General features: G+C 38.4%; 1 protein-coding gene across 1 annotated transcript in view; it reads right to left on the bottom strand.

Annotated features, from left to right (window-relative positions):
- The window catches only part of LOC139463982 (fibropellin-1-like), a 62,685-nt gene that overhangs the window by 34,242 nt on the left and 7,072 nt on the right, over positions 1-21,371 (bottom strand). Inside the window, exon 2 of the mRNA XM_071245458.1 lies at positions 9,630-9,783. Within this exon, the coding sequence (XP_071101559.1) occupies positions 9,630-9,783 (154 nt within the window). The remainder of the gene's footprint in view (positions 1-9,629; positions 9,784-21,371) is intronic.

Below are 21,371 nucleotides of genomic sequence, written 5' to 3'. Positions count from 1 at the left end.
ACATTCCCAAAGGAACCAATCGACCGCGAATATTTTCTTCTAAATCCGGAATGAATTAACCGCTCTATCCCAATCCTATGGACAAGAATATTCAGTGCGTCCTTTATAGGTGAGGTACAATGGGTGTAGTACTTATGTAGGGACGTGCAATAGTAATCAGTTCAGGGATGTATATCGATATTCGGCTTATGTCTACAAATACAAATTGGAATATAAAAATTACCTTTTCTTCTAACTTTGCAAATATGACTTGAAATGCCATTCTTTAGTATCTCCGAAATGATAACGGAAGGATATATCAAACTTAGGCCACCTTAATATCCTAGATTAATCCCTGTCTGCAGTTTCGTGTTAATAGATCATAACTTGTCTGTCTGTCTGTGTCAGCCAACTGAGATGCCATGCGGCAGTTTAACACGGATACCTTACACAGACTCTAACTCTTAGCCGACCTTCTTTTATCCTCTTATTCATGGCGTCCTTAATAGCTAGCACATTTGCGCGTAGTTAGTGCTACTTTAATCCTGTAACATTTTAATAACATTTTTAATGCACCCGCTTTGGATTGCCAAGTAATGGGCTTGACACATAGTAACCAAATCGAACCCAGGCCCTCAACGCACCCCTTACCACTAGACTACCTCTCATAGGTAAAGACAGCATGACGTATGATCGTTTACATCATTTGAAAAAGTAAGACGTAATCAGTGGTATTATGAGAAACACAGCCTTTCTTAATATCTTAATCAATAGGCTGCTTTAACAAAATGTAAATTGATTTCTTTTCATTGACCGGCGCAAGATGTAATTGAAGGTAATTTTGCAATTTAACTTGATCTATGCACGCCTGCTTCAGATTCATATGTTCTAAAATATTGCACACATTTTGGCATTTGGTGAAGGTTGATTCATAGCGTCAGGATTAGTGAGGATAATCTGCTCTGTGTTAGGTAAAATATCAATATAAGGAAAAACATATTTAAACACATGAGACTATTTCCACTTTTACTGTTTGAATGAATCCCTATGGCTAAGGAATTTATGTATTAACACCTGGTTCTTGGTAGAAAAAATATACCTTTTTCACTGATGAGAATATATCACTACTATTTGTTTAGACACCCTTTCCGTGCCAAAGGAAACGCTAAGGAGACATTGTAAGTTAGATTCCGCATAAAACACTTTTTCCATTAAATGATATTGAAATGATAAAACTATCTAAAACAACTCGCTGGCAATGATTGAGAGAAACAGCAAGGATGCCTAACTCAACCTAACGCTCAAGGTCAAAATGAAAAATAACTTAGTCAACTGGAAGAGGTTTTTCTTAAAATAACATTTATTTTGACATCCACGAGCTAATTCCTCCCCACACAATTGTCAGAAAAAGCCAGGTCGGACCCGGGTCCCTTGGTAGCCTGTTTTCAACAAATCCAATCAAGCGAGCTCAAAGCAACCGTACAGCTGACCAAATCAAAGACGCACCCCGGGCGAGCCACAGACAGGTGCTAAGAAGCGTAATCGCGCAAATCCGGAAGTGAGGAATGGCGTGTTCGGTTAGAAACTCGTGTCAAGAAGACCTTACAGCACGACCGGTTTGAACAACTTTTTAGGAAATGAAAATAGGATCTATCGACACAAAATAGTTGTTTAAACATCCACCTGAGATTTTTTTATCTGTGCTAAACGTGTAAAATCGGATTCAATGAGGTTTTTTTTCATTTTAACTTTTAAAACCTCGGTGTTTGTGAGGGAATGAGTGTGAAAATCCGCTCGTTGGCTCATTTGTATGGATATGCAAGTATCTAGTAACGGTTACATATTCAGTCAGATAATCGTTAACTGTGTTAAGACGTATACGTAGTGGAACACCCATTCTAGTCTGTACACTCACCTTTACCGTATATTCCCAAAGGTTTTAACGCATATATGATCGAATCATAAACATTTAGCCTAAAACAGCTTCTAGGGTTTGAAAAATATTAAATTAAATACTATATTTGAGACATCTAATATAACTCAATTACAATTTGAATAATGTATAACAAAGTAAATATTATTACTAAATTGCGTTATATTTTTCAAAATAAATATGAACTTTCTAATTCATGCAGTAGATTTCATCATGACTGCAGAATAAATATGTAGATAATTTTCAACACATATATGATAATTATCTCAAAATATTTAAAAATATATATTTCTATTTCTTTTATTCATGTAGGACCCACAGTGTTCGGAGTCAGTCGAGCACATTCTCTACCCAGCCTCTCAGTTCGAGCGCTCCCGGACGCACATACCACAACACACCCAGCGCCTTTCATGGCCTCTCCACATTCAGCTTACCAGTCCTATTTTGGATCCAAACATGGCAACTTGGCGATAATAGTTACATGACACGTGGTACACCTTCAGGAAGCGAAGATACCTTCAGCTCTTATTTGGCAGGAGCGCTTCAAAGGTTTTAAGGACATAAGACCTCGTCATAACCAATACACGCAAATCAACTAAGGTGTTAATTAATGTTTACGTTATATAAACACAAATGCTATTTTCTGAATATCCCCATAGATGGAATTTATAACAGGTTGCCCACCAAAAAATATTTTATTGCATATAGTATATGTTTAGTGAAAAGGGGAATATATTAGCTGCTTTTTTATCACCTATTTATTATGACATTCAACAGCACTCGGTGCCGTCGTACAAAGTGATCTTAGAGTTAAGGTGATCTTAACTCCAATAGCTTAACAGAGACGTACGGCAGTCGTAGTGCTAAGGTTGTTTTGTACAACGGTACCCTGGTGCCATCAGCACCGATGACCCACTTGTACGAATATTTGAGTGAAAGAATATGTCACATATCTCAAATGAACACTTTTGTTCATCAATGCTTCTGACGTCAGTGTTCTATTCAACAATATCTCTTTTACAAATGTTGACGAATGCCGATATGCGGATAATGTAATATATCACAATTGTTATAATAAACATGTTGAGGCATGCATATCACGCTTCCTTTGATGTGTTGGTTTTAGGTTTACCTGGCAATGGCCAGTCATGCCTTGGGGCTTAAGACTGACCACAAGTACATCCCATGTTGACTAAGACTATCATATATGTTGACCTGGGAATGGCTTCAATGACTTTCAGTGGTGGCGACATGATCAAGATTAATATTGGTAAACATATTGGGTCTTGTTCCCAAAAGGTATTTCAACAGTTTGATCAGTGAGAAAAGGCTGAAAGAACTGTATATTGAGTTGTAGAAGACAAAGCGTTGTTTGAGTGTTCTTTGCCAAAGAAGAATTATGACATCAATTCGGTCCTGTTGTTCCCGTACATGACGTTGACAAATATTCAATGTGAGACTATCGTAAAATGCTCTGCTGTAGTTTTAATAAATATTTTACAGGTTTCAAAGAAGCAGAAATGAAATCATTCGCCATGATTATTTATTACTTGTCTTTGCCACAACCAGCTGTGATTTCACCATGCGTGTAGTCATGATACATGATGAATCTGTTTTATTCGGGAAATGCAGTTAATGCCGATGAAGCTCCATTGTCTTTTAGATGCACATGTTTTTGCAAGTTATTTGTCATCGGTACTTTCAGACATCATTCTCAAATTTCTCTTGTTTCAGACTTGGAAGATCAGCAAAACAAAAGACAATATATAATCATTCTTACTGCATTTACTCATTCGTGAATAGGCAACAGCCGTTTATGAAACGTTGTCATAGTCATAACACACAGTAGTAGCGCTATGGACTATAACTACATCAAATCTCCCAACAGTACGTGAAAACAGGGATACTATTCTTGACTTAGATATATCATGGAAGGATGTTTTCGTCAGATACAGAAAATGTACAAAAGATGTAAAATTACTTGATTTCAATACAAATTTATTCATCGCATCATCTGTACAAAGAAAGAACTGTTAAGAATGAAAAATCTCGATGATGATCGATGCTCATTCTGTGAAACTAATACTGAAATCCTTACTGCATGTTTATTGGGATTGTAAGCATATTAAAGAGTTTGGGGCCAAAGCCGAATGTTTTCTTAATACAAAATGTACAAAACAATTTACATTTACAAAATGCTCTGTTTTACCTAGGTACAACTCTAATATTCTGTTAAAACACATCATACTGGAATGCAAAAAATATATACATGTAGCAAGTATTAAGAAGAACAAATTGTCACTTGAAAACTTCCTGAAGACTTTAGTTTTGGGGATATATTTCGGATAGAGAAATCAATTGCACATAAAAAAACAATACAAAAGACAGTTAGACAGAAGATTGAAAACTATGGCAAATGAACCGTCTTGTTAATATGTCTGTATTTTGAGCATGAACAATTTCCACTAATGTGCTGTAAGTATTTAGCTTCACACTTAGTTAATGATGACCCCAAAATGCATGGCAAATGTTGCCTGCTAATTTCACTACTTGTTAACATTGTTGTACACCTGTATTATGACGAGCCAACTATAATTTGCTGTCTGCTGTATAGGTATGTAACCTTCACCTAATAGGTATATTACATTACATTATATTATTTAACATTACATTATGTAATATCATATACTGAATTGAATAAAAAATTATTTTGTTTTAAATGAAAAAGAAAAAAATAACACAGTTGCAACGTAGTGACATCGTGTAGATGTGTATAGTGGCCTCGTATTCACACTCACTTCCTTTTGAACATCTACTACAAAATAAACCTCACTTCAGTTGTTAAAAGTAGACGTTTTACATAAATACTTCCCAAGCTTAGGCAGCTCAGAGATAATGGATATAATGGGATTTGGAAGTAAAACTGTGAAAAACATTAGCTTACTTACCATCCTTAAACATGACCTTTTCCGCCCAGCGTGATGTCACTGTAGCCTTGGCATTAACGTGGGACGGGGTGTAGACACTGGTGAATACTACCGGGGTTCAGAACGAGGTGTAGACACAGGTGAATACTACCGGGGTTCAGAACGAGGTGTAGACACTGGTGAATACTACCAGGGTTCAGAACGAGGTGTAGACACTGGTGAATACTACCGGGGTTCTGAACGGGGTGTAGACACTGGTGAATACTACCGGGGTTCTGAACGGGGTGTAGACACTGGTGAATACTACCGAGGTTCGGAGTGTAGACACTGGTGAATACTACCGGGGTTCGGAGTGTAGACACTGGTGAATACTACCGGGGTTCAGAACGAGGTGTAGACACTGGTGAATACTACCAGGGTTCAGAACGAGGTGTAGACACTGGTGAGTACTACCGGGGTTCTGAACGGGGTGTAGACACTGGTGAATACTACCGGGGTTCGGAGTGTAGACACTGGTGAATACTACCGGGGTTCAGAACGGAGTGTAGACATAGGTATATACTACAGGGTTTAAAACGGGGTGTAGACATTGGTATATACTACCGTGATTCAGAACGGAGTGTAGACATTAGTGCAGGGTTCTGAACGGGGTGTAGACACTGGTGAATACTACCGGGGTTCGGAGTGTAGACACTGGTATATACTACCGGGGTTCAGAACGAAGTGTAGACACTGGTATATACCACAGGGTTTAAAACGGGGTGTAGACATTGGTATGTACTACCGGGGTTCAGAACGGAGTGTAGACACTGGTATATACTACCGGGTTTAAAACGGGGTGTAGACACTGGTATGGGCACACCCTACCCTACCCACATCCCTAAAAAGTGTTGTGAAAAAATGAGATTGTTCAGCTCCATAGTTACACTAACGTCCTCATAAGCTTTCATAATACAACATGACATGGGATAAAATACAAGTTTTGAGAAAGAGTTCTTCTATTTTCCTGTTAATTCTCTTTTTAATATACACCTTCCAAATCGCTTTTATCTCCAGTCAGTTGTTTCCATAAATCATAAACACATAATGACGTTTTGGATATTTTGGTTATCTGCTTGGCATAAATTCAATTTCACAGAAAACGTGTTTGAAAACACACGGCCATGACAAATAACATAATCTCACGGTCAAGAGAATAATAACATTTCTTGAAAAGGTGGTCATGTAATTATAAAGACATTGCCATCCGCAGAATCATTATATTTTCATCCCTAAAATAATGGCAATAACACCTACATAAACTGACATCACGATAAACAAGGAAACATCTAAAGGATGTGAGAAAAGGTTTTAAATGCCCGTGTTTACCCGTCACTTTCTCATGAATACAAATTCCTATTGCAATCCCGCTCCATTTCCGCCCGTTGTTGCAACGATAAAACATGGACACAGAAATGATATATTCTTGAAAGCACTCAAAACATTGTTTAAAGAATTTATTTACAAATGGATCTTACACGAATAAAAACGGACAATCAACAAAAAGTAATCTCAACTGTGATACTACAGTCACGAGAGGTACTTACACTATGTGTACACAGCCACGTTCGAGGAGTACAATGCATTGGCTTGGGTTGTGTCACACTGGCTATCTGGACCCGCCCTTGGTGTTTGCCGTATACCGAGGGGTAGCAGAGGAAATCGTCTAGTCAGAGATTAAATGTATGCATGTGACATCACTAATGCAAGGATTAACTATTTAATGTTCTAGGGGAGGGGGGGGGGGGGGGGGGGGGGGGATTCTTGTTTTTTTTGTGTTTTTTTTAGGCAGGATATTTGGGGTCACTGCTTCCAAACACGCAATTTTATTCAGTGAAAGGAGATGCCGTACATTTTATTTTTTTACCAGTTTTTCAAATGTTTTTAAGTAATACCTGAAGACGAAATTTTTCTTTCAGTCAAACCAAACACAAACCCATCCCACTCCCCATCTGAACACCAAATGGACGCTAGGCTTATCATTACCTTTGCTTTGCGCCGGGCTATAAATTGAAATATGGTGTCTGGTAATCCAAAACGTGTTGTTACGAATTGTTAGCATTAGCATTGTTATTTGTTATTCATAATGAAAATATTTTGAACTTCAAATAAATGCATATTTACGAATAACAAATAACAGACTTTAATGCATTGTAACAATGCGTTACAACACATTTCGGGTACATACGTTTTATGGTAAACATTTGGAGGACATTTCCAGATTTGACGTATCAGTGACATAATTGATGTCCGATATGATTCCCTATTTTGACTTAACCATTCGTTCCCGTGTTTATTCAGATGAAAATTGACTTGTCTTTGCGTGTGTTGCGACGGGTGTCACTGGTGGGACAGGATACGCTGACCTTTTCGCGAACACCTGGTATCATCACCATTTGATAGTGATTCATAAACGTATGTTTATGATACAGTCGGAATAGTACTACCGACACTGCTTTATGTAGATATTTCTATTGGATATGGAAAGGGTTTTGTCGCTTTATTTACATTGCTCAATAACCACTGGGTGGTTTATTCCTAGATAGTCACTTCTCTACAGCATGTGCTAATACTCGTAGATGTGCAAAAAGATTCAGATTGACAGAAAACTCTCCAAAAGACAGTATGTCCAGAGGAAGGACCTCAACCTTCCCACAGTCAAATTTCTCTTTATGTCGAGCTGCAGTTTTTGTTGTCTTTATTCATCTTTTGAGGTACAGTCGAGCATGCACTTTCTCTGAAGATTTCAAAGAGCGTCATACCACTCTTGCTCAAATTTGGATTAATCAGGTTACAATATTGACGGCGTGGGTAAAGCTTTCACACAGGTTTATGGTCGACACGAGGAGGATATTTCAAAATTAGACGCATCAGTGACAGAAAATATGTCCACTTCCCTATTTTGTCTTGTACCATATTTTTCCGTGTTGCTTTTAGGTTAATAATTGCCTTGCCCTTGTATGTGTTTGTGACGGATTCCTAGACACATGCTTATGATATAGTCGGAATCGTACAATGGACACTGTTTTTTCCAGAGACTGCTTATGAATATGCAAAGGGTTTTGTCACTCTTAGGAACATATATGACGAATTCATCACTCTGCATTGCTGGGTAAGGTGTGTTTGAGACACGGGTCTTACATTCATCACTCCGCATTGCTGGGTAAGGGGTTTTTCAGACACGGGTCTTACATTCATCACTCCGCATTGCTGGGTAAGGGGTGTTTCAGACACGGGTCTCACATTCATCACTCTGCATTGCTGGGTAAGGGCTGTTTCAGACACGGGTCTTACATTCATCACTCTGCATTGCTGGGTAAGGACTGTTTCAGACACGGGTCTTACATTCATCACTCCGCATTACTGGGTAAGGGGTGTTTCAGACACGGGTCTCACATTCATCACTCTGCATTGCTGGGTAAGGGGTGTTTCAGACACGAGTCTTACATTCGTCACTCCGCATTGCTCGGTAAGGGCTGTTTCAGACACGAGTCTTACATTCATCATTCTGCATTGCTGGGTAAGGGATGTTTCAGACACGGGTCTTACATTCATCACTCCGCATAGCTGGGTATCTATCTCAGACCAACTCATCTGGCAATGCATCTGTTAAGACATGGTTCAATATGCCAATCCCTCCTCACATACTACGTGTTGTCGGAGTCCTGTCGGTTTCAGCGTTACATATACCCAGGTCGGCAAGTATATCGGTAAGTCAACAGTTTGCTAACACTGACTTGGGCGGAATTGCGCGACTTAGAAGGCGGGTAAATGTCTTGACATAGGTATGTTCTTTATAGGACTGTCAAATGTCAGAGCTAACTGTATTACCACCCTGATGGATGTCTTAGTAGGTCATGACGACTTGCCAAGATTCTCACCGCTCTCGAGGATGTAGGCTACTCCCAACTTCATTCCAAGAAACGCTAGTTTTTAGGGGTTGTTGGGGGAGTTTTGAACGCTTTTCCCTCGATAAAAATGACATGTGTTCTGGTTCTAATCGACGCAAACACTTCCTCACTGGTGGTGTTAAGGTCATTGTACCACTTAAATATCTTCAATGTTTACTGGTGGATTAAATGTAATTGTAAATGTTGATGTTGTTTAGCAAAATGCGTTACATTACCACCGTTATCCTTCTGCGCCGAGTAAAAGTTTTAAGAACTACACACGTCTGTTTACTACTGTAATTAAGAGTAATTACAAAAGCATATTGGGACTGATTAAATGACGAGAAATGACAAATACCGACTGTAATAGATTCAAGGTTAGATGAAACACCTCTTATTCCAGATCACTCTCTATTGTGATAGAGGAACACTGAAGTTTTTTAAAACTCTCCTTTCTGAACTTAACATCGTCTATATAGGCTGTTGAAGTTGTTCTATTAATCATATTCTAACGGTCTATATTTGTTATATAAAATTTAATCTACATATGTTTCAGCGACCAGCGATCTCTTTTATTTCTAAATACTTCTTTATTTGCAGTTCAGAAGATTTATAGAATGTATTGTGATGGGTTCAGTGGATACTGACTGCTCTTATAATACCAGAAATATTTCGACTTGAATTCGTTTGTTTTACCAAAGACAAAACACGTGCTGTAGCTCATAATATATTATTGGTTGCTACAACCCGTTGCCTCACTAACGCGACGTTATCAGAGCATCCGTTTCATGTAAAACATCTCAGGATTTGACTATATTCAGTGCTGTCTTTGCTAAACGAGTAGAAGTAAAAAGGTCGTACCTAGTACTTGACTTTCCTGGAAGTCCTCACACAGTGGCCGTCCCCTCTCGTACACGCACACGCGAATCATCAGCTGGCATTGTGTGCAGTCGTACCCTTCCGCAACCTCAAGTCTCTCCACTCTGATCTCGATGGTTCCAAGAGAGGAGACACTCTGCAAGCACAAGAGGTTTACATCATCATCATCATCATCATCATCATCATCATCATCATCATAATGATAAAAATTAAAATTAAAAATAACATTTTATTCTCAGCTCCCTGGGAGAATAATACAACCCAAGCTACCTTATAAGGCGCTAGAAGCTTTACAATCACACCAATAGGATACCTAGCGGGTACCCCCATTCACTGCTGGATGAAAAGAGGCATATTTCAGACAAAGTCACTTGCCTTAGGAGACATATTTTGTGTTTTAGTTTTGGGCGCAACCAAAGCCTTAGAAACTCCACAGGAGTCAAGCTTGCGGACCAAGGTCCTCCATCCACCCACTCTACGCGACCAAAGCTGCTTGATTGTGACAGGATTAAGTGCAAACCACAAGTAAAACTGTTTTCTGTTTGTAGAGCAATGAGACCTACAGGAATGTTTTTTTATATAAAATCTAATTTACATATAAAGGCTATGGAGCACCATGACTGTGTAGGGATGTGAGGATTTTACAATTCATGGGCTTGACCATCGTAATGTAGCTTCGCCCTCTGTAGCTTTTGTTATGTAATCAGCTATGCCTCAGTGGACAGAGTGCTTTTCCGGAGAGCGGAATGTCGGTGGTACGATCCCCTGGCCGCGTAATACCAAAGTACATTAATACTTGTTACTTATTGTTACCCTGCATGTAGCTCGGCATTAAGGGGATAAAAGAAAGACTGGTCAGTTGTCGTCCCTAGACCATTTGAGCAGGGTATTCTTGTTACAATTCCGGCATAGTATCTGAATACGCCTGCATTTAAAGCCGGTGAGACAGGCTGAAATCAATCTCTTAAAAATTCACTCCTGTGTGGTTTGAGCTTAGTTTCAAACCAAATCTTTTTTTATGATTTTATTTCTTTTTGGAGAATACAAACAATCAGTTTACAGAATATATATAGTTCACATGCAATCTTAACTACATACAAGTTACAAAGTATATCTGTAGATGATAACAAACAAAATCTATTCCAGTGTCATAATGTTGGATTGTGCAAATTCGTGGGTTTACACGAATAGGTAGTGACAGAGAGACCAAAATATCATGAACTGTGCGTTTTAACATTGTGCATATGATATATTTCTGTCGATGTAATATGAATCGGTTATTTCTTGTTTGATGTGTGTGAAATTTGGTATAGAGTCGGAAATGTTTGATTGGAATATGTTTTGTTTTGTTGAAGTTATAATATGATTTAATACATCATTTCGTTTTTGTTGAGACCAAAATATCATGTCAATTTTGAAAATTCTAGTTCTATTGCAGTTTTATCTTTGATCCATTTCAAACCAAATCTTGAGTTCTTTCAACCTAGACTTAGGTCACTCTCCTCTACTAGGCCCAAAACACACACCCAAGGCCCACATCGATTCCCTACATCTTTATAGTATTCTAATGTTCAACTCTATTCTTATTATTCAACTAAAGATCTTCACACCTTAAACTGCATATTGTTTTGAAATGTCTCGCCCAATGAACACGTATATAATTTCAATATCGTATTCAATTCCACACACTATTATAGACAACGTTTATCTATATTACATTATATGACGGTCACATCAACTATTTAAAATCAATTCGTGTCTGGCTGGAAGGCAAGTATGACGGTGAACATCAATTATTGTTTGTTAAACATTTCTTGTGTATTAAAATACACGTTATTTTAAAGGGAGTAAATATTTGGTTGTCTGAACAGGTGACTGATTTTAACAATTGTTTCGTGAATAATATCTTTTTAAACTACATTAGCTTACCTCCTGCTGAAATGTGTGTCCGGGCCAATATCAAATACCCATGTAAAATAACCAGCTGTTACAGGCATACAAAAATGATTTGCTATTATGAAACACCAGATGTTGTAGAAATATATAATGTCAATCCTAAAGAACAACCAGTTTCGATTTTCCAACGAAACAAATTCCAGTTTAAAATTAAAACTAGTTGTGCAAATAGTATGAATGAGTCACTGAAAGTCAGTGACGACAACAGGTGTTCGCAAAAAGACTCACTCTTTTTCAAAGTTATGCCGAAACCGTAAGCTCTAAGAATTCTTTTCTGACCATGTCAATGCCCCATATGTAAAACGCATGTAGAACGCGTTAACATTGAGTCCTGGTTCCTGGAACGGTTTCTCCACAGAACATTGAACTACAGTAAACTACGGTTATAACGAACACGCTTATAACGAACTGACGGATATAACGAACTTACTTTTTGGTCCCGACTTTTTGCTGTAGTTATGCTGTATATATACTTATAACGAACTACGGTTATAACAAACTAAAATTAGTAGTCCCTTTGAGTTCGTTATAACCGTACTTTACTGTATTGGGATTCCAATTATGGATACGAAGTTCTTTCATTTTTTAAAGTTTGCCTGTGTTTGTTTGAAGGGTACATGCAATTTTACCGACTATAATCAACCTAACATGTACACACGTACAAGGAAAGGTACCATATACAGTAAACTACGTTTATAACGAACACGCTTATAACAAACTGGCGGATATAACGAACTGTTCTTTTGGTCCCGGCCATTTGCTGTATATATGCTGTATATATGTTTATAACGAACTACGGTTATAACGAACTAAAATTTGTAGTCCCTTTGAGTTCGTTATAACCGTAGTTTACTGTATCATGAAATCATGTGAATGTAGAAATAAACAAATAATCTTTTAACACTTAAAAAACACCAAATAACATGGTTGGTTCAACGACTTTTGTTGTGGTCAAATAACTATGTAGTGATACGAATCCTGGAAATGGTGACCACATATACAAGGGGGTTCAGATAGCAACGTAACAACATAGGGGGTGGCGCATGCGCCAGTCAAGCAACACCAACACCCCACAACACCATCCTCATGCGCTTCCAATAACTTTATGAATTTATACACAAATAGACCAGAACATACAACCAACCATGGACATTTGAAAGTGTGAGTGAGTGAGTATGGTTTTACGCCGCTTTTAGCAATATTCTAGCAACATCACGTCAGAAATGGGCTTCACACATTGTACCCATGTCGGGAATCGAACCCGGGTCCTCAGCGTGCGAGCGAACGCTTAAACCACTAGGCTGCCCGACCGCCCGATTTTTAAATAGTCAGGGGAGTCATTTAAGCGAGGGGGTTCATTTGAGCCTGTTGAGAGATTTGTGATGGACTACCTACACCTGCATAAGACTATTACACGCCGACACACACACACACACACACACACACACACACACACACACACACACACACACACACACACACACACACACACACACACACACACACACACACACACACACACACACACAGGCACACACACAGGCACACACACACACACACACAGGCACACACACACACACACACACACACAGGCACACACAAATGCACGTAACTATTTGAGTGTAATAAAAAGCTAAATTATATTTGGAACCGTACGTGCAAAACTATACGCGAACTCATTGGTGTTGGCTCACATATTGAGTGAAGCAATATGGATCGAGTCCAATGTTTTCAGTGGGTTATCTATTTGAGTTACGAAACCAAGTTTATATTGTATATTGCTCAACGTTGTATTTTTAAATCAACGATAAAACAGGCATTGGAAGTCCTTTTACAACATCTTCGTATTCTGACGTGAAGTGGGCACCCTAAAGAACATCGGACGTCACTATTATGACGTCACATCGCTCACAGTGACGCAGAAAATATGACGTTACAGTCGGCTATGAAAACGCCGTCTTTCAAGGTCTGTGGTCCATAGAATTTCAACTACACACGCTTAGTCGATTTCTATGGTGTTTCCTTCCAAATCTAACACTGCATTTTGTAGTCTATAATTGTACTTATGAGACCGTCAGTCACATCAGAGGTGGTTATTGTGCCTCCATACCTTGAGTATTTCCACATTCAAGGTCGAATGTATTATATCAGTTCATATATGCCAAAACTTCACATTGTGAATATATAGGTGCAGCATTGCCAACTGGGTACACATTGAACTTCAGAACTATATAATTCATTGTTAAAGACAAAAAGCATGCACGTCTGGGATTTAGCGAGATATGACGATGAAACACCTATAGGATTGCAATTGGTCTATGTCTTGAGGTTGAGTTTCTTATGAATTCGTTACACAAATATGGTCACATAATGCGATGTAATGTACATATTCTGTATTATTATAAAGGATGTATTTTTTAAATAACAAGTTCTCTAATTACTTTGATCTAACATTAATTCCCCCATACTGAAGGCGCAGTTTACTCCCATGCTTGAATATACCTAGACATTGCAATACCCCACGTATAACATGCCCAACCAAAATATGGTCGGGTGCTGTTTTCAAAATACTGTGAATTCCGGTGAAAGTTAAACCAAATTCTTTATAAACCCATGTTTCACCCAAAGAAGCAAAGGCGGAAGTAATTCGATATGTTTGAGTGCAGCATGGCCTCATGTGTTTGTTGTTTGCTGAGAGTCACCGATCAGACAATTGACGTTTAAAGAGAGGGTTGTAACTTGCAGCAACACAAAATACCTGTTGTTTATAACAGTTGTCAATTTCCTGATCAACATGCTTTTTCGGGGGGTAAATTCAGCATTTCTGAACGACGTCAGTTTCCAACGTGACAACAACCATTTCAAATATTTTGCAACGTCTGTCATCTTTGGTTAGACAGAGTCGTGTCCAAGTTCAAGATGGAAAACTAGCACCTGCTTTTACAAGCGAATGTAATTATAAGTGAATGGGGCATTTCACAGAATGTGTAGCATGTCAATTTGAAATGTCACAATTCTACTCATTTAGCTGAACACACTCGTGGCAAGACAATTTTGCGAGCGCAGTTATTTTAATCAGTTAGAATATCTAAGGCTGAATTAAGGACAAACTTCAGAATCAAATATGTCGTAATCCTGAGTAGTGTTTTGAGTAAATCAAGAAACGTGATGTACTCGATTACCCTGACAGAAATAAGTGACACCTGTCCATTGACAGTTGCTCAGTATTCCACTGACGAGATACACGTCTACATATTATGTTGACATAAACTCAAATCTCGATTACCAAACGTGTAGTTCATTGCATAGAGAAAATATAGAGCCAAAAACAGATTCAACCTAACGATTAAATACACAGCACAGAGAATTGCATTGATGTACAGTTATGAACTTAAACGTATTTTCAACTGGAACTACATATATAACATTACTTGACCTCTAGTTCTTATTTAGACCTCGATCGGAATATAAAACCGTATCAGCAGGTTGGACGTACTAACCTGCTTTTGAACTCAATACTTTGATAGATATGTTTTAGGCAAAGTTATGCTACGTATCATATAATTTTGACACAAATGTGCTGACATACCGCGCCAGTTTTCCACTATTCGGTAGTGAAGCTGGACCACATTAATATTGCGTTTCATTTGAATACAGAAAACCCATCCCCCACAAAGGTATTTTACTTATATCACTTGTTATACATATCACTGTTAGTGATAGAATTTCACCACTAACCACGCACCATGCAGCATGCAGGAATTATACCCTACCTGTGCGTGTGATGACGTCTTCATTACAGTAATATAAGTATGTGATAATACAGTCCATGATCAAACCTATACAACTCTACATCTGGACCATTTGATTTGGGATTGTGAAAGTGAAAACATGAACTCAAAGGTTCCCCACCTTTCCATATTCTTACAAAATGTTACACTATCGGCTTTGTTGAACATTCTCAACAAGCCCATGGTATAAATTTATATGTCCAAATCCCAATGAATGAAGTGTATTGATTATGACATCGATACACTGGTTTTGAAATCTTTGGTTGGCATTTAAAAGTTGGGAGAACAGAAAGACAAGACCCTTTTATTAATAGCTTCTGTTTTCTATATTTTGGTCTATTCAACTAATATGTGTCAAGTGACGAGTGATGTACAACAATGTTGTTCTTGTAACCTATATCAATTGTCAACGTTTCTAAATCGTGTGTATTTACACAGCTTGACCACTTACAAATATGTATGACCTACCCATCACAGTCGCATTTCTACAATGGTCTTTCATCGCGTTGATTCCTGCATCCTCATTTTCCACATATCAGCGTGCGGGCCCACGCCATATCACACAGCCTACCACAGATCTAGTGTGTCTTTGGGATTTCACAGACAATAGGACATTTCTTTCCCCAGTAGGCTCATTTATTTATCTGCAGGAAGTGATGTTACACGCCCGTCATTTGTTGACCGTGTCGCCATAGATGTGGCTGCAGTCACCCTTTGTCAAGTCTTTTCAGGAAATGGAAGCTCATTGTCCATTTCTTATTACATGTTCATTTTTTTCTTCTGTAGCATAAAGGAAATGTGAATTATAAAATGTGACGAGAAACTTGTAATGGTGTCTTTATAGTAGTTGTAATGACTTCAGCTATGCAACTGGTTTATGGGCATTACTTAGCACTACAGTTGCTCTGTGGAACGAGCAAATGGGTTCTGATTGCCTTTGTTTTTTTGTCTTTGTTTGTTGTTTAACGCCGCGCTCAGCAATATTCCAGCTATGCAAATAATCGAGTCTGGACCAGACAGTCCAGTGACTGACATCATGAGGACCGATCCACGCAATTGGGATACGATGACATGCATCAACCAAGTCAGCGAGCCTGGCAACCCGATCGCCTTAGTCGCCTCTTACGACAAGCATAGTCGCCTTTTACGGCAGGTTGCGATTGTTAATACTGTATGCGTCAGTGCAACAAATATGGTCTGGATCATGTTTTATAGCAGTAATTCTCCATTATTCCCATTTACCTAGTCTGTTCCATCATGTCACCCACATGATGTAGTTATTTTTAAGACGTTGAAAGATGTACTTGATAGAGTGTGTCATTCATGCTTAAAGGGGTCCATCAAACTTTGATCGGACTGGGCTACCACCATGTTTGAAAACACAGCTATATTGTTAACATATTCAATATTAGATTCATGACACCTTTAGATAAATGAACAAAGGATGTACATGGGTTGTCAACAGAGGCGCAAGAAGCAACGTAATCGGCTCACCAAAAGGACATGTTCAACAATTAAACGTCCATTTTGTTTCTTTCTTTACAACCCAAACATCGGTGGTAGTTGTGTAACTAGGACTCTCAATCTGTGTGAGATTCGAACGATTCAACACTATAATGCTTGAAAAAACATTATTTTTATAAAAGAAGTTTCTAAAAGTTTAAGCAAATTGGCATTGCGACTTTTTTCTGTTAACGAAGGATATCTATGGATTAAATTATGTTCTTTACGTGTCAGACATTGTTTTGTCTAAAAAGAGCTACAAACTATTTGTATGACAAGACAAATGCAAAACCAACATTCTAATTTGTTTTTAACAGGTGTTAATCTTTCAAAGTGCGAATTCCAAAGATACTGATCATTGCATGGGCGTTGAACTATCTGAAGTAATCCAGAGATGAATGACACTCTCTGAGGGTTATCTTTTCCTGAGCCATTGATCAGGAGACGATTTCTCACCTATGTGTTTGGTCAGCCAGCTTAGGGCCCTCGCGTTAACTCCACCTATTGACCAGTCACGCCTACATGCTCGTCTGTGAGACGACAACACCCACGACGAAGACATCAAAGGTCATCAGGTTTCACCAACGGGAGCAGTTATACATATATAGGTTACATAATTGCTGATGCCAGTTTTGAGCTATGTAAAAATAACAACGGGTAAATATGGTACAAGTTAAAATAGAGAATTGCATCGGACATTATTTTGGCAATTTGGAAATGTGCATGTGCTCCATAGGTCTACCATAAAACTTTATGAAAGGTTGGAATGTTGTAAACCTGATCAAAACCTTTTGAGCAATGCGTCATATTTAGTAAATTCCTCTGAATGTCTACCATAACAATTTCAGGAATGACTTTACCAGGTCATTTTGATTGTGTAACCTTGATTTAAAGCTTAGTTGTAAGCAAAATGTGTCTTTCAATGAAATGTGAATAATATTTACATGTCCATTACAACTAAAGCAAATGTAGTGGCCATAAGCTGGAGATTATAGTACATAACGATATAAAGTTTTTGATATAGGTGATATAGGTCCCTTGGGCACGCCAGAAACCTATGATTGTGGGTTCGACTCCCGGTTCGCCCCAATTATGTTTCTAGGTTTGTCAGCACCATACCCGTGCTCGCGGGTTTCACCGAAGTGGTAAACGTCTGAGACCTGCATCACTTCGTGATTTCCTCCCACATTAAGCTGACACGCCGCGATATAACTGGAATACTGTTAAAAGCGGCGTTAAACCCAACTCACTCACTCACTCACAATAAAGAAGTTGACATCCATAAATTATCTTCCTTATGTGTATCATTTCTAAATTTCTTAATAGTAGTGAGCAAATGTTATATTCTGTAACTTCTTTGATAGGCATTTGGAAGTTGGAGTACTAAGTAAGGACAAGATTCTGTGTTTATGTATAGAATCAGAAGACACACCATGCTTATTCACAAAGCTGGACCTTCATTCTTTGCTTCTCAAAGACAAAAGCTTCAAGATGTGTACACTAGCCCTGATGTTGATCTCAATCTACTGTGTGAAATGTTTCGTAAGTCTGCTAGTTGAATTGGTCAAGATCAAGGATAGGGCCGTTTGTACATGGGTGTTCAAATATATAGAACACCTGATCCGACTGACCAGTCTCTGCCAATGCAAATACACGGTGTTGACCCAGATTTGTTACCCGACTGTTTGCAGTATTTGGTCACTCGTGTTAAATACTTGAGATAGTTTGGTTGGGGTACCACATAGTGACAATGAAACAGTTCAGTGGTCTGACAAAATGCGTTGATTCACTTAAAAGAAAAATACAAAACATAAAGCCTGAAAACCTAAGGTCGCAATTGTTGTTTTAATAAGAAAATAATGATTATTAGCCATAAAAACATATACACAGCACAAAATCTATAGGTATATACATGTAACCATACGTGTAAAAGTCAGATTACTACACACATGTCTGCCTGATACCATGCAGCATACATGCGAGTTCGATACGTTTTGAAACAAGTTGACAGAAACATGGTATACAACAGGCAATAGTGCAGTAATATATTTCTTACACATCCTCAAATCGCACCCATGTTACCATCGAATAGATGCATATTTTGTCTATTTTTATGATCGCAGTGGCGCACCGGTCATGATAGATGTATTGCTCACTAATATCTAGTGTGACTCTCCAGTAACATATAGATTGTCAACGCGTGATGATAATGCAAACAAGATAAGATGATATAACATCTATTTAATACTGTAAACCCCTAAAGTGTCGACACAGACGTATGAACATTATTCGACTAAAACACGAGAAACTTATCAATGAATAACAAGCAGAAAAGAAGTCCGTCATAATATGACCTTAGTCGTCACCATGGGGTAGCCAATCACCGACCTGGAATTCAATCTCACACACATGTTTGGTACCAGAGATCTCAAATGGGTTTTTCACACATCGATGTGTAAGGAATGTATGTATTCATCTATGTATCTATGTTACGTCATAAAAAGGTCACATGTTATGTCAGAGTGCAAAAGAATCGGAAGATTATCTCCTGTGTAATGTGTATCCTGATTGTTTCTCCTTTGTTCACACCGCCCTTTTGAGGCATGGGAGTCGTCGTTCTGTCCCCGTCGGCGTCCTGTCCCAGTCGGCGTGCCCAACGAGCTTTGTTTATCTGCTTGCTTCTCAACTACGTATACCGAATTCTTCAAAGACCTTTCAGTGACAAAGCTGAATAGAGACATGTTGGTTTTTAAATATGTAAATATGTGAATTAGCATTTGTCCCGTTGAGGAAAAATACATTATAGGGATGGAAAATGCTCTTTGTGTACAAAAGGAATTGTGTGCACGTAGAAGTAGTTACATAATATAAATACGTATTTAAAGAAAATACACACACACACACACACACACACACACACACACACACACACACACACACACACACACACACACACACACACACACACACACACACACACACACACACACACACACACACACACACACACACGCACACACACACACGCACACACACATACGTACACACAGCACCCTTGCTATCAAAGGAAAATAACATTCACAAAATTCAGGCAATTCAAATTAGAATCGCCGTTCTTAATAGACGCAAAGGGTAAATGTACATGTTGAAAAGCGTTGAAATAGACCGTTATTCTTTTTTATAGACCCCATCTGTAGTTCAGCTTCATTTGGTGCCAAACATATAGAAATATCGCGGATAGTGAGGGAATGGCTTGAATGAAGTCATGTTGGGGTCATCTGGAAGTCTGAGTACATGGATACAACATGAAAGCCCCTCGACGGGATTGGTCAGTAATCCATGTATAACTAGTTGGACATGCGGACTTGCTCGTCCATAAGAACGCCACTTCTGCTGACGTCACGTTTCTTGTGTACCCGCTACAGGGGCCAGGTCGGTAGGATCATAATAGGCTATTGTTCCTGTTGCAAAGTCGTTTGCGTCACGTACAAGGAGACGATGTTTCACAAATGAGACAATATGCTGAAGGTTTTCTGGGCAAAGTTAAATGAAAACAAACTCTGAATTTATGTCGAGGTTAGAATTATGATTCAAAAGAAGTTAGATACTTAACAGATGCTAGCTGCTTGTTTAGGACTATACAACGTACTTGGGGAAAGTTTTTGTTGATTTTAATACAATTAATAAGATCTGAACTATTTTGAAAATGGATTTTAAAGCTTTTAGGTCCTGACAGACAATGTTTCTCCTTAATGTTTTAAAAAGAAAGTTTAACATCATCTCGTGATTTGGCTAAAATGGGTTTTGACCTTGACACAAAGATGTGTGTCTTTGAATAAAATTGGTGACACAGTGTGGCACTGCATGTGTTACATTAAACACATGTTAGATTTAAGAAGATTGAATGTCTACTATGCTTAAATTATAGTTGAGAAAAGGTTTTAGATATTAGTTGACATTTTTTGTGTTGGAAAGTTTGCCGGACCTGGGTTTCGACACACATGCCCCTACAGTGGGTACATATGAATCACTTACACATTTGGCTATGTATCTGTCATTTCTATTCTAAAAATGTTACTGTACCGCCCTTGACATAATTCCCTAGAACATGTTGTTATCAATCTCCGCAATCATTTATCACAAAATGTCTTTGGAATATTTAGTGATGTATGCCATGTAATATTTAAATCTCTATCGATAAAATGCACCTTGGCGTGGAAACATTTAGACATTTACAAAAAACATCATATTTATAAATTTGGGATGTCTCTTTACTGAAGACACTAAACGCCCTTTTAAATTAAACATTGTCCACACTGCACAGATGACACATCTTGTCATTAAATGCCATACAAAACAAACCAATTTTTCACCAATGTTAAGGACATATTTTCGACAAACGACAAAACGGGATCACAAATGTTTGATCAACAGGCACTTGTGTTATCGGAGACTGTCATCTGAAGACACCGTC

This window comes from Haliotis cracherodii, unplaced genomic scaffold, assembly GCF_022045235.1.
Source record: "Haliotis cracherodii isolate W230 unplaced genomic scaffold, xgHalCrac1.p SCAF_16, whole genome shotgun sequence".
NCBI lineage: Eukaryota > Metazoa > Mollusca > Gastropoda > Lepetellida > Haliotidae > Haliotis > Haliotis cracherodii.
This window is presented reverse-complemented; position numbering and strand designations above follow the sequence as displayed.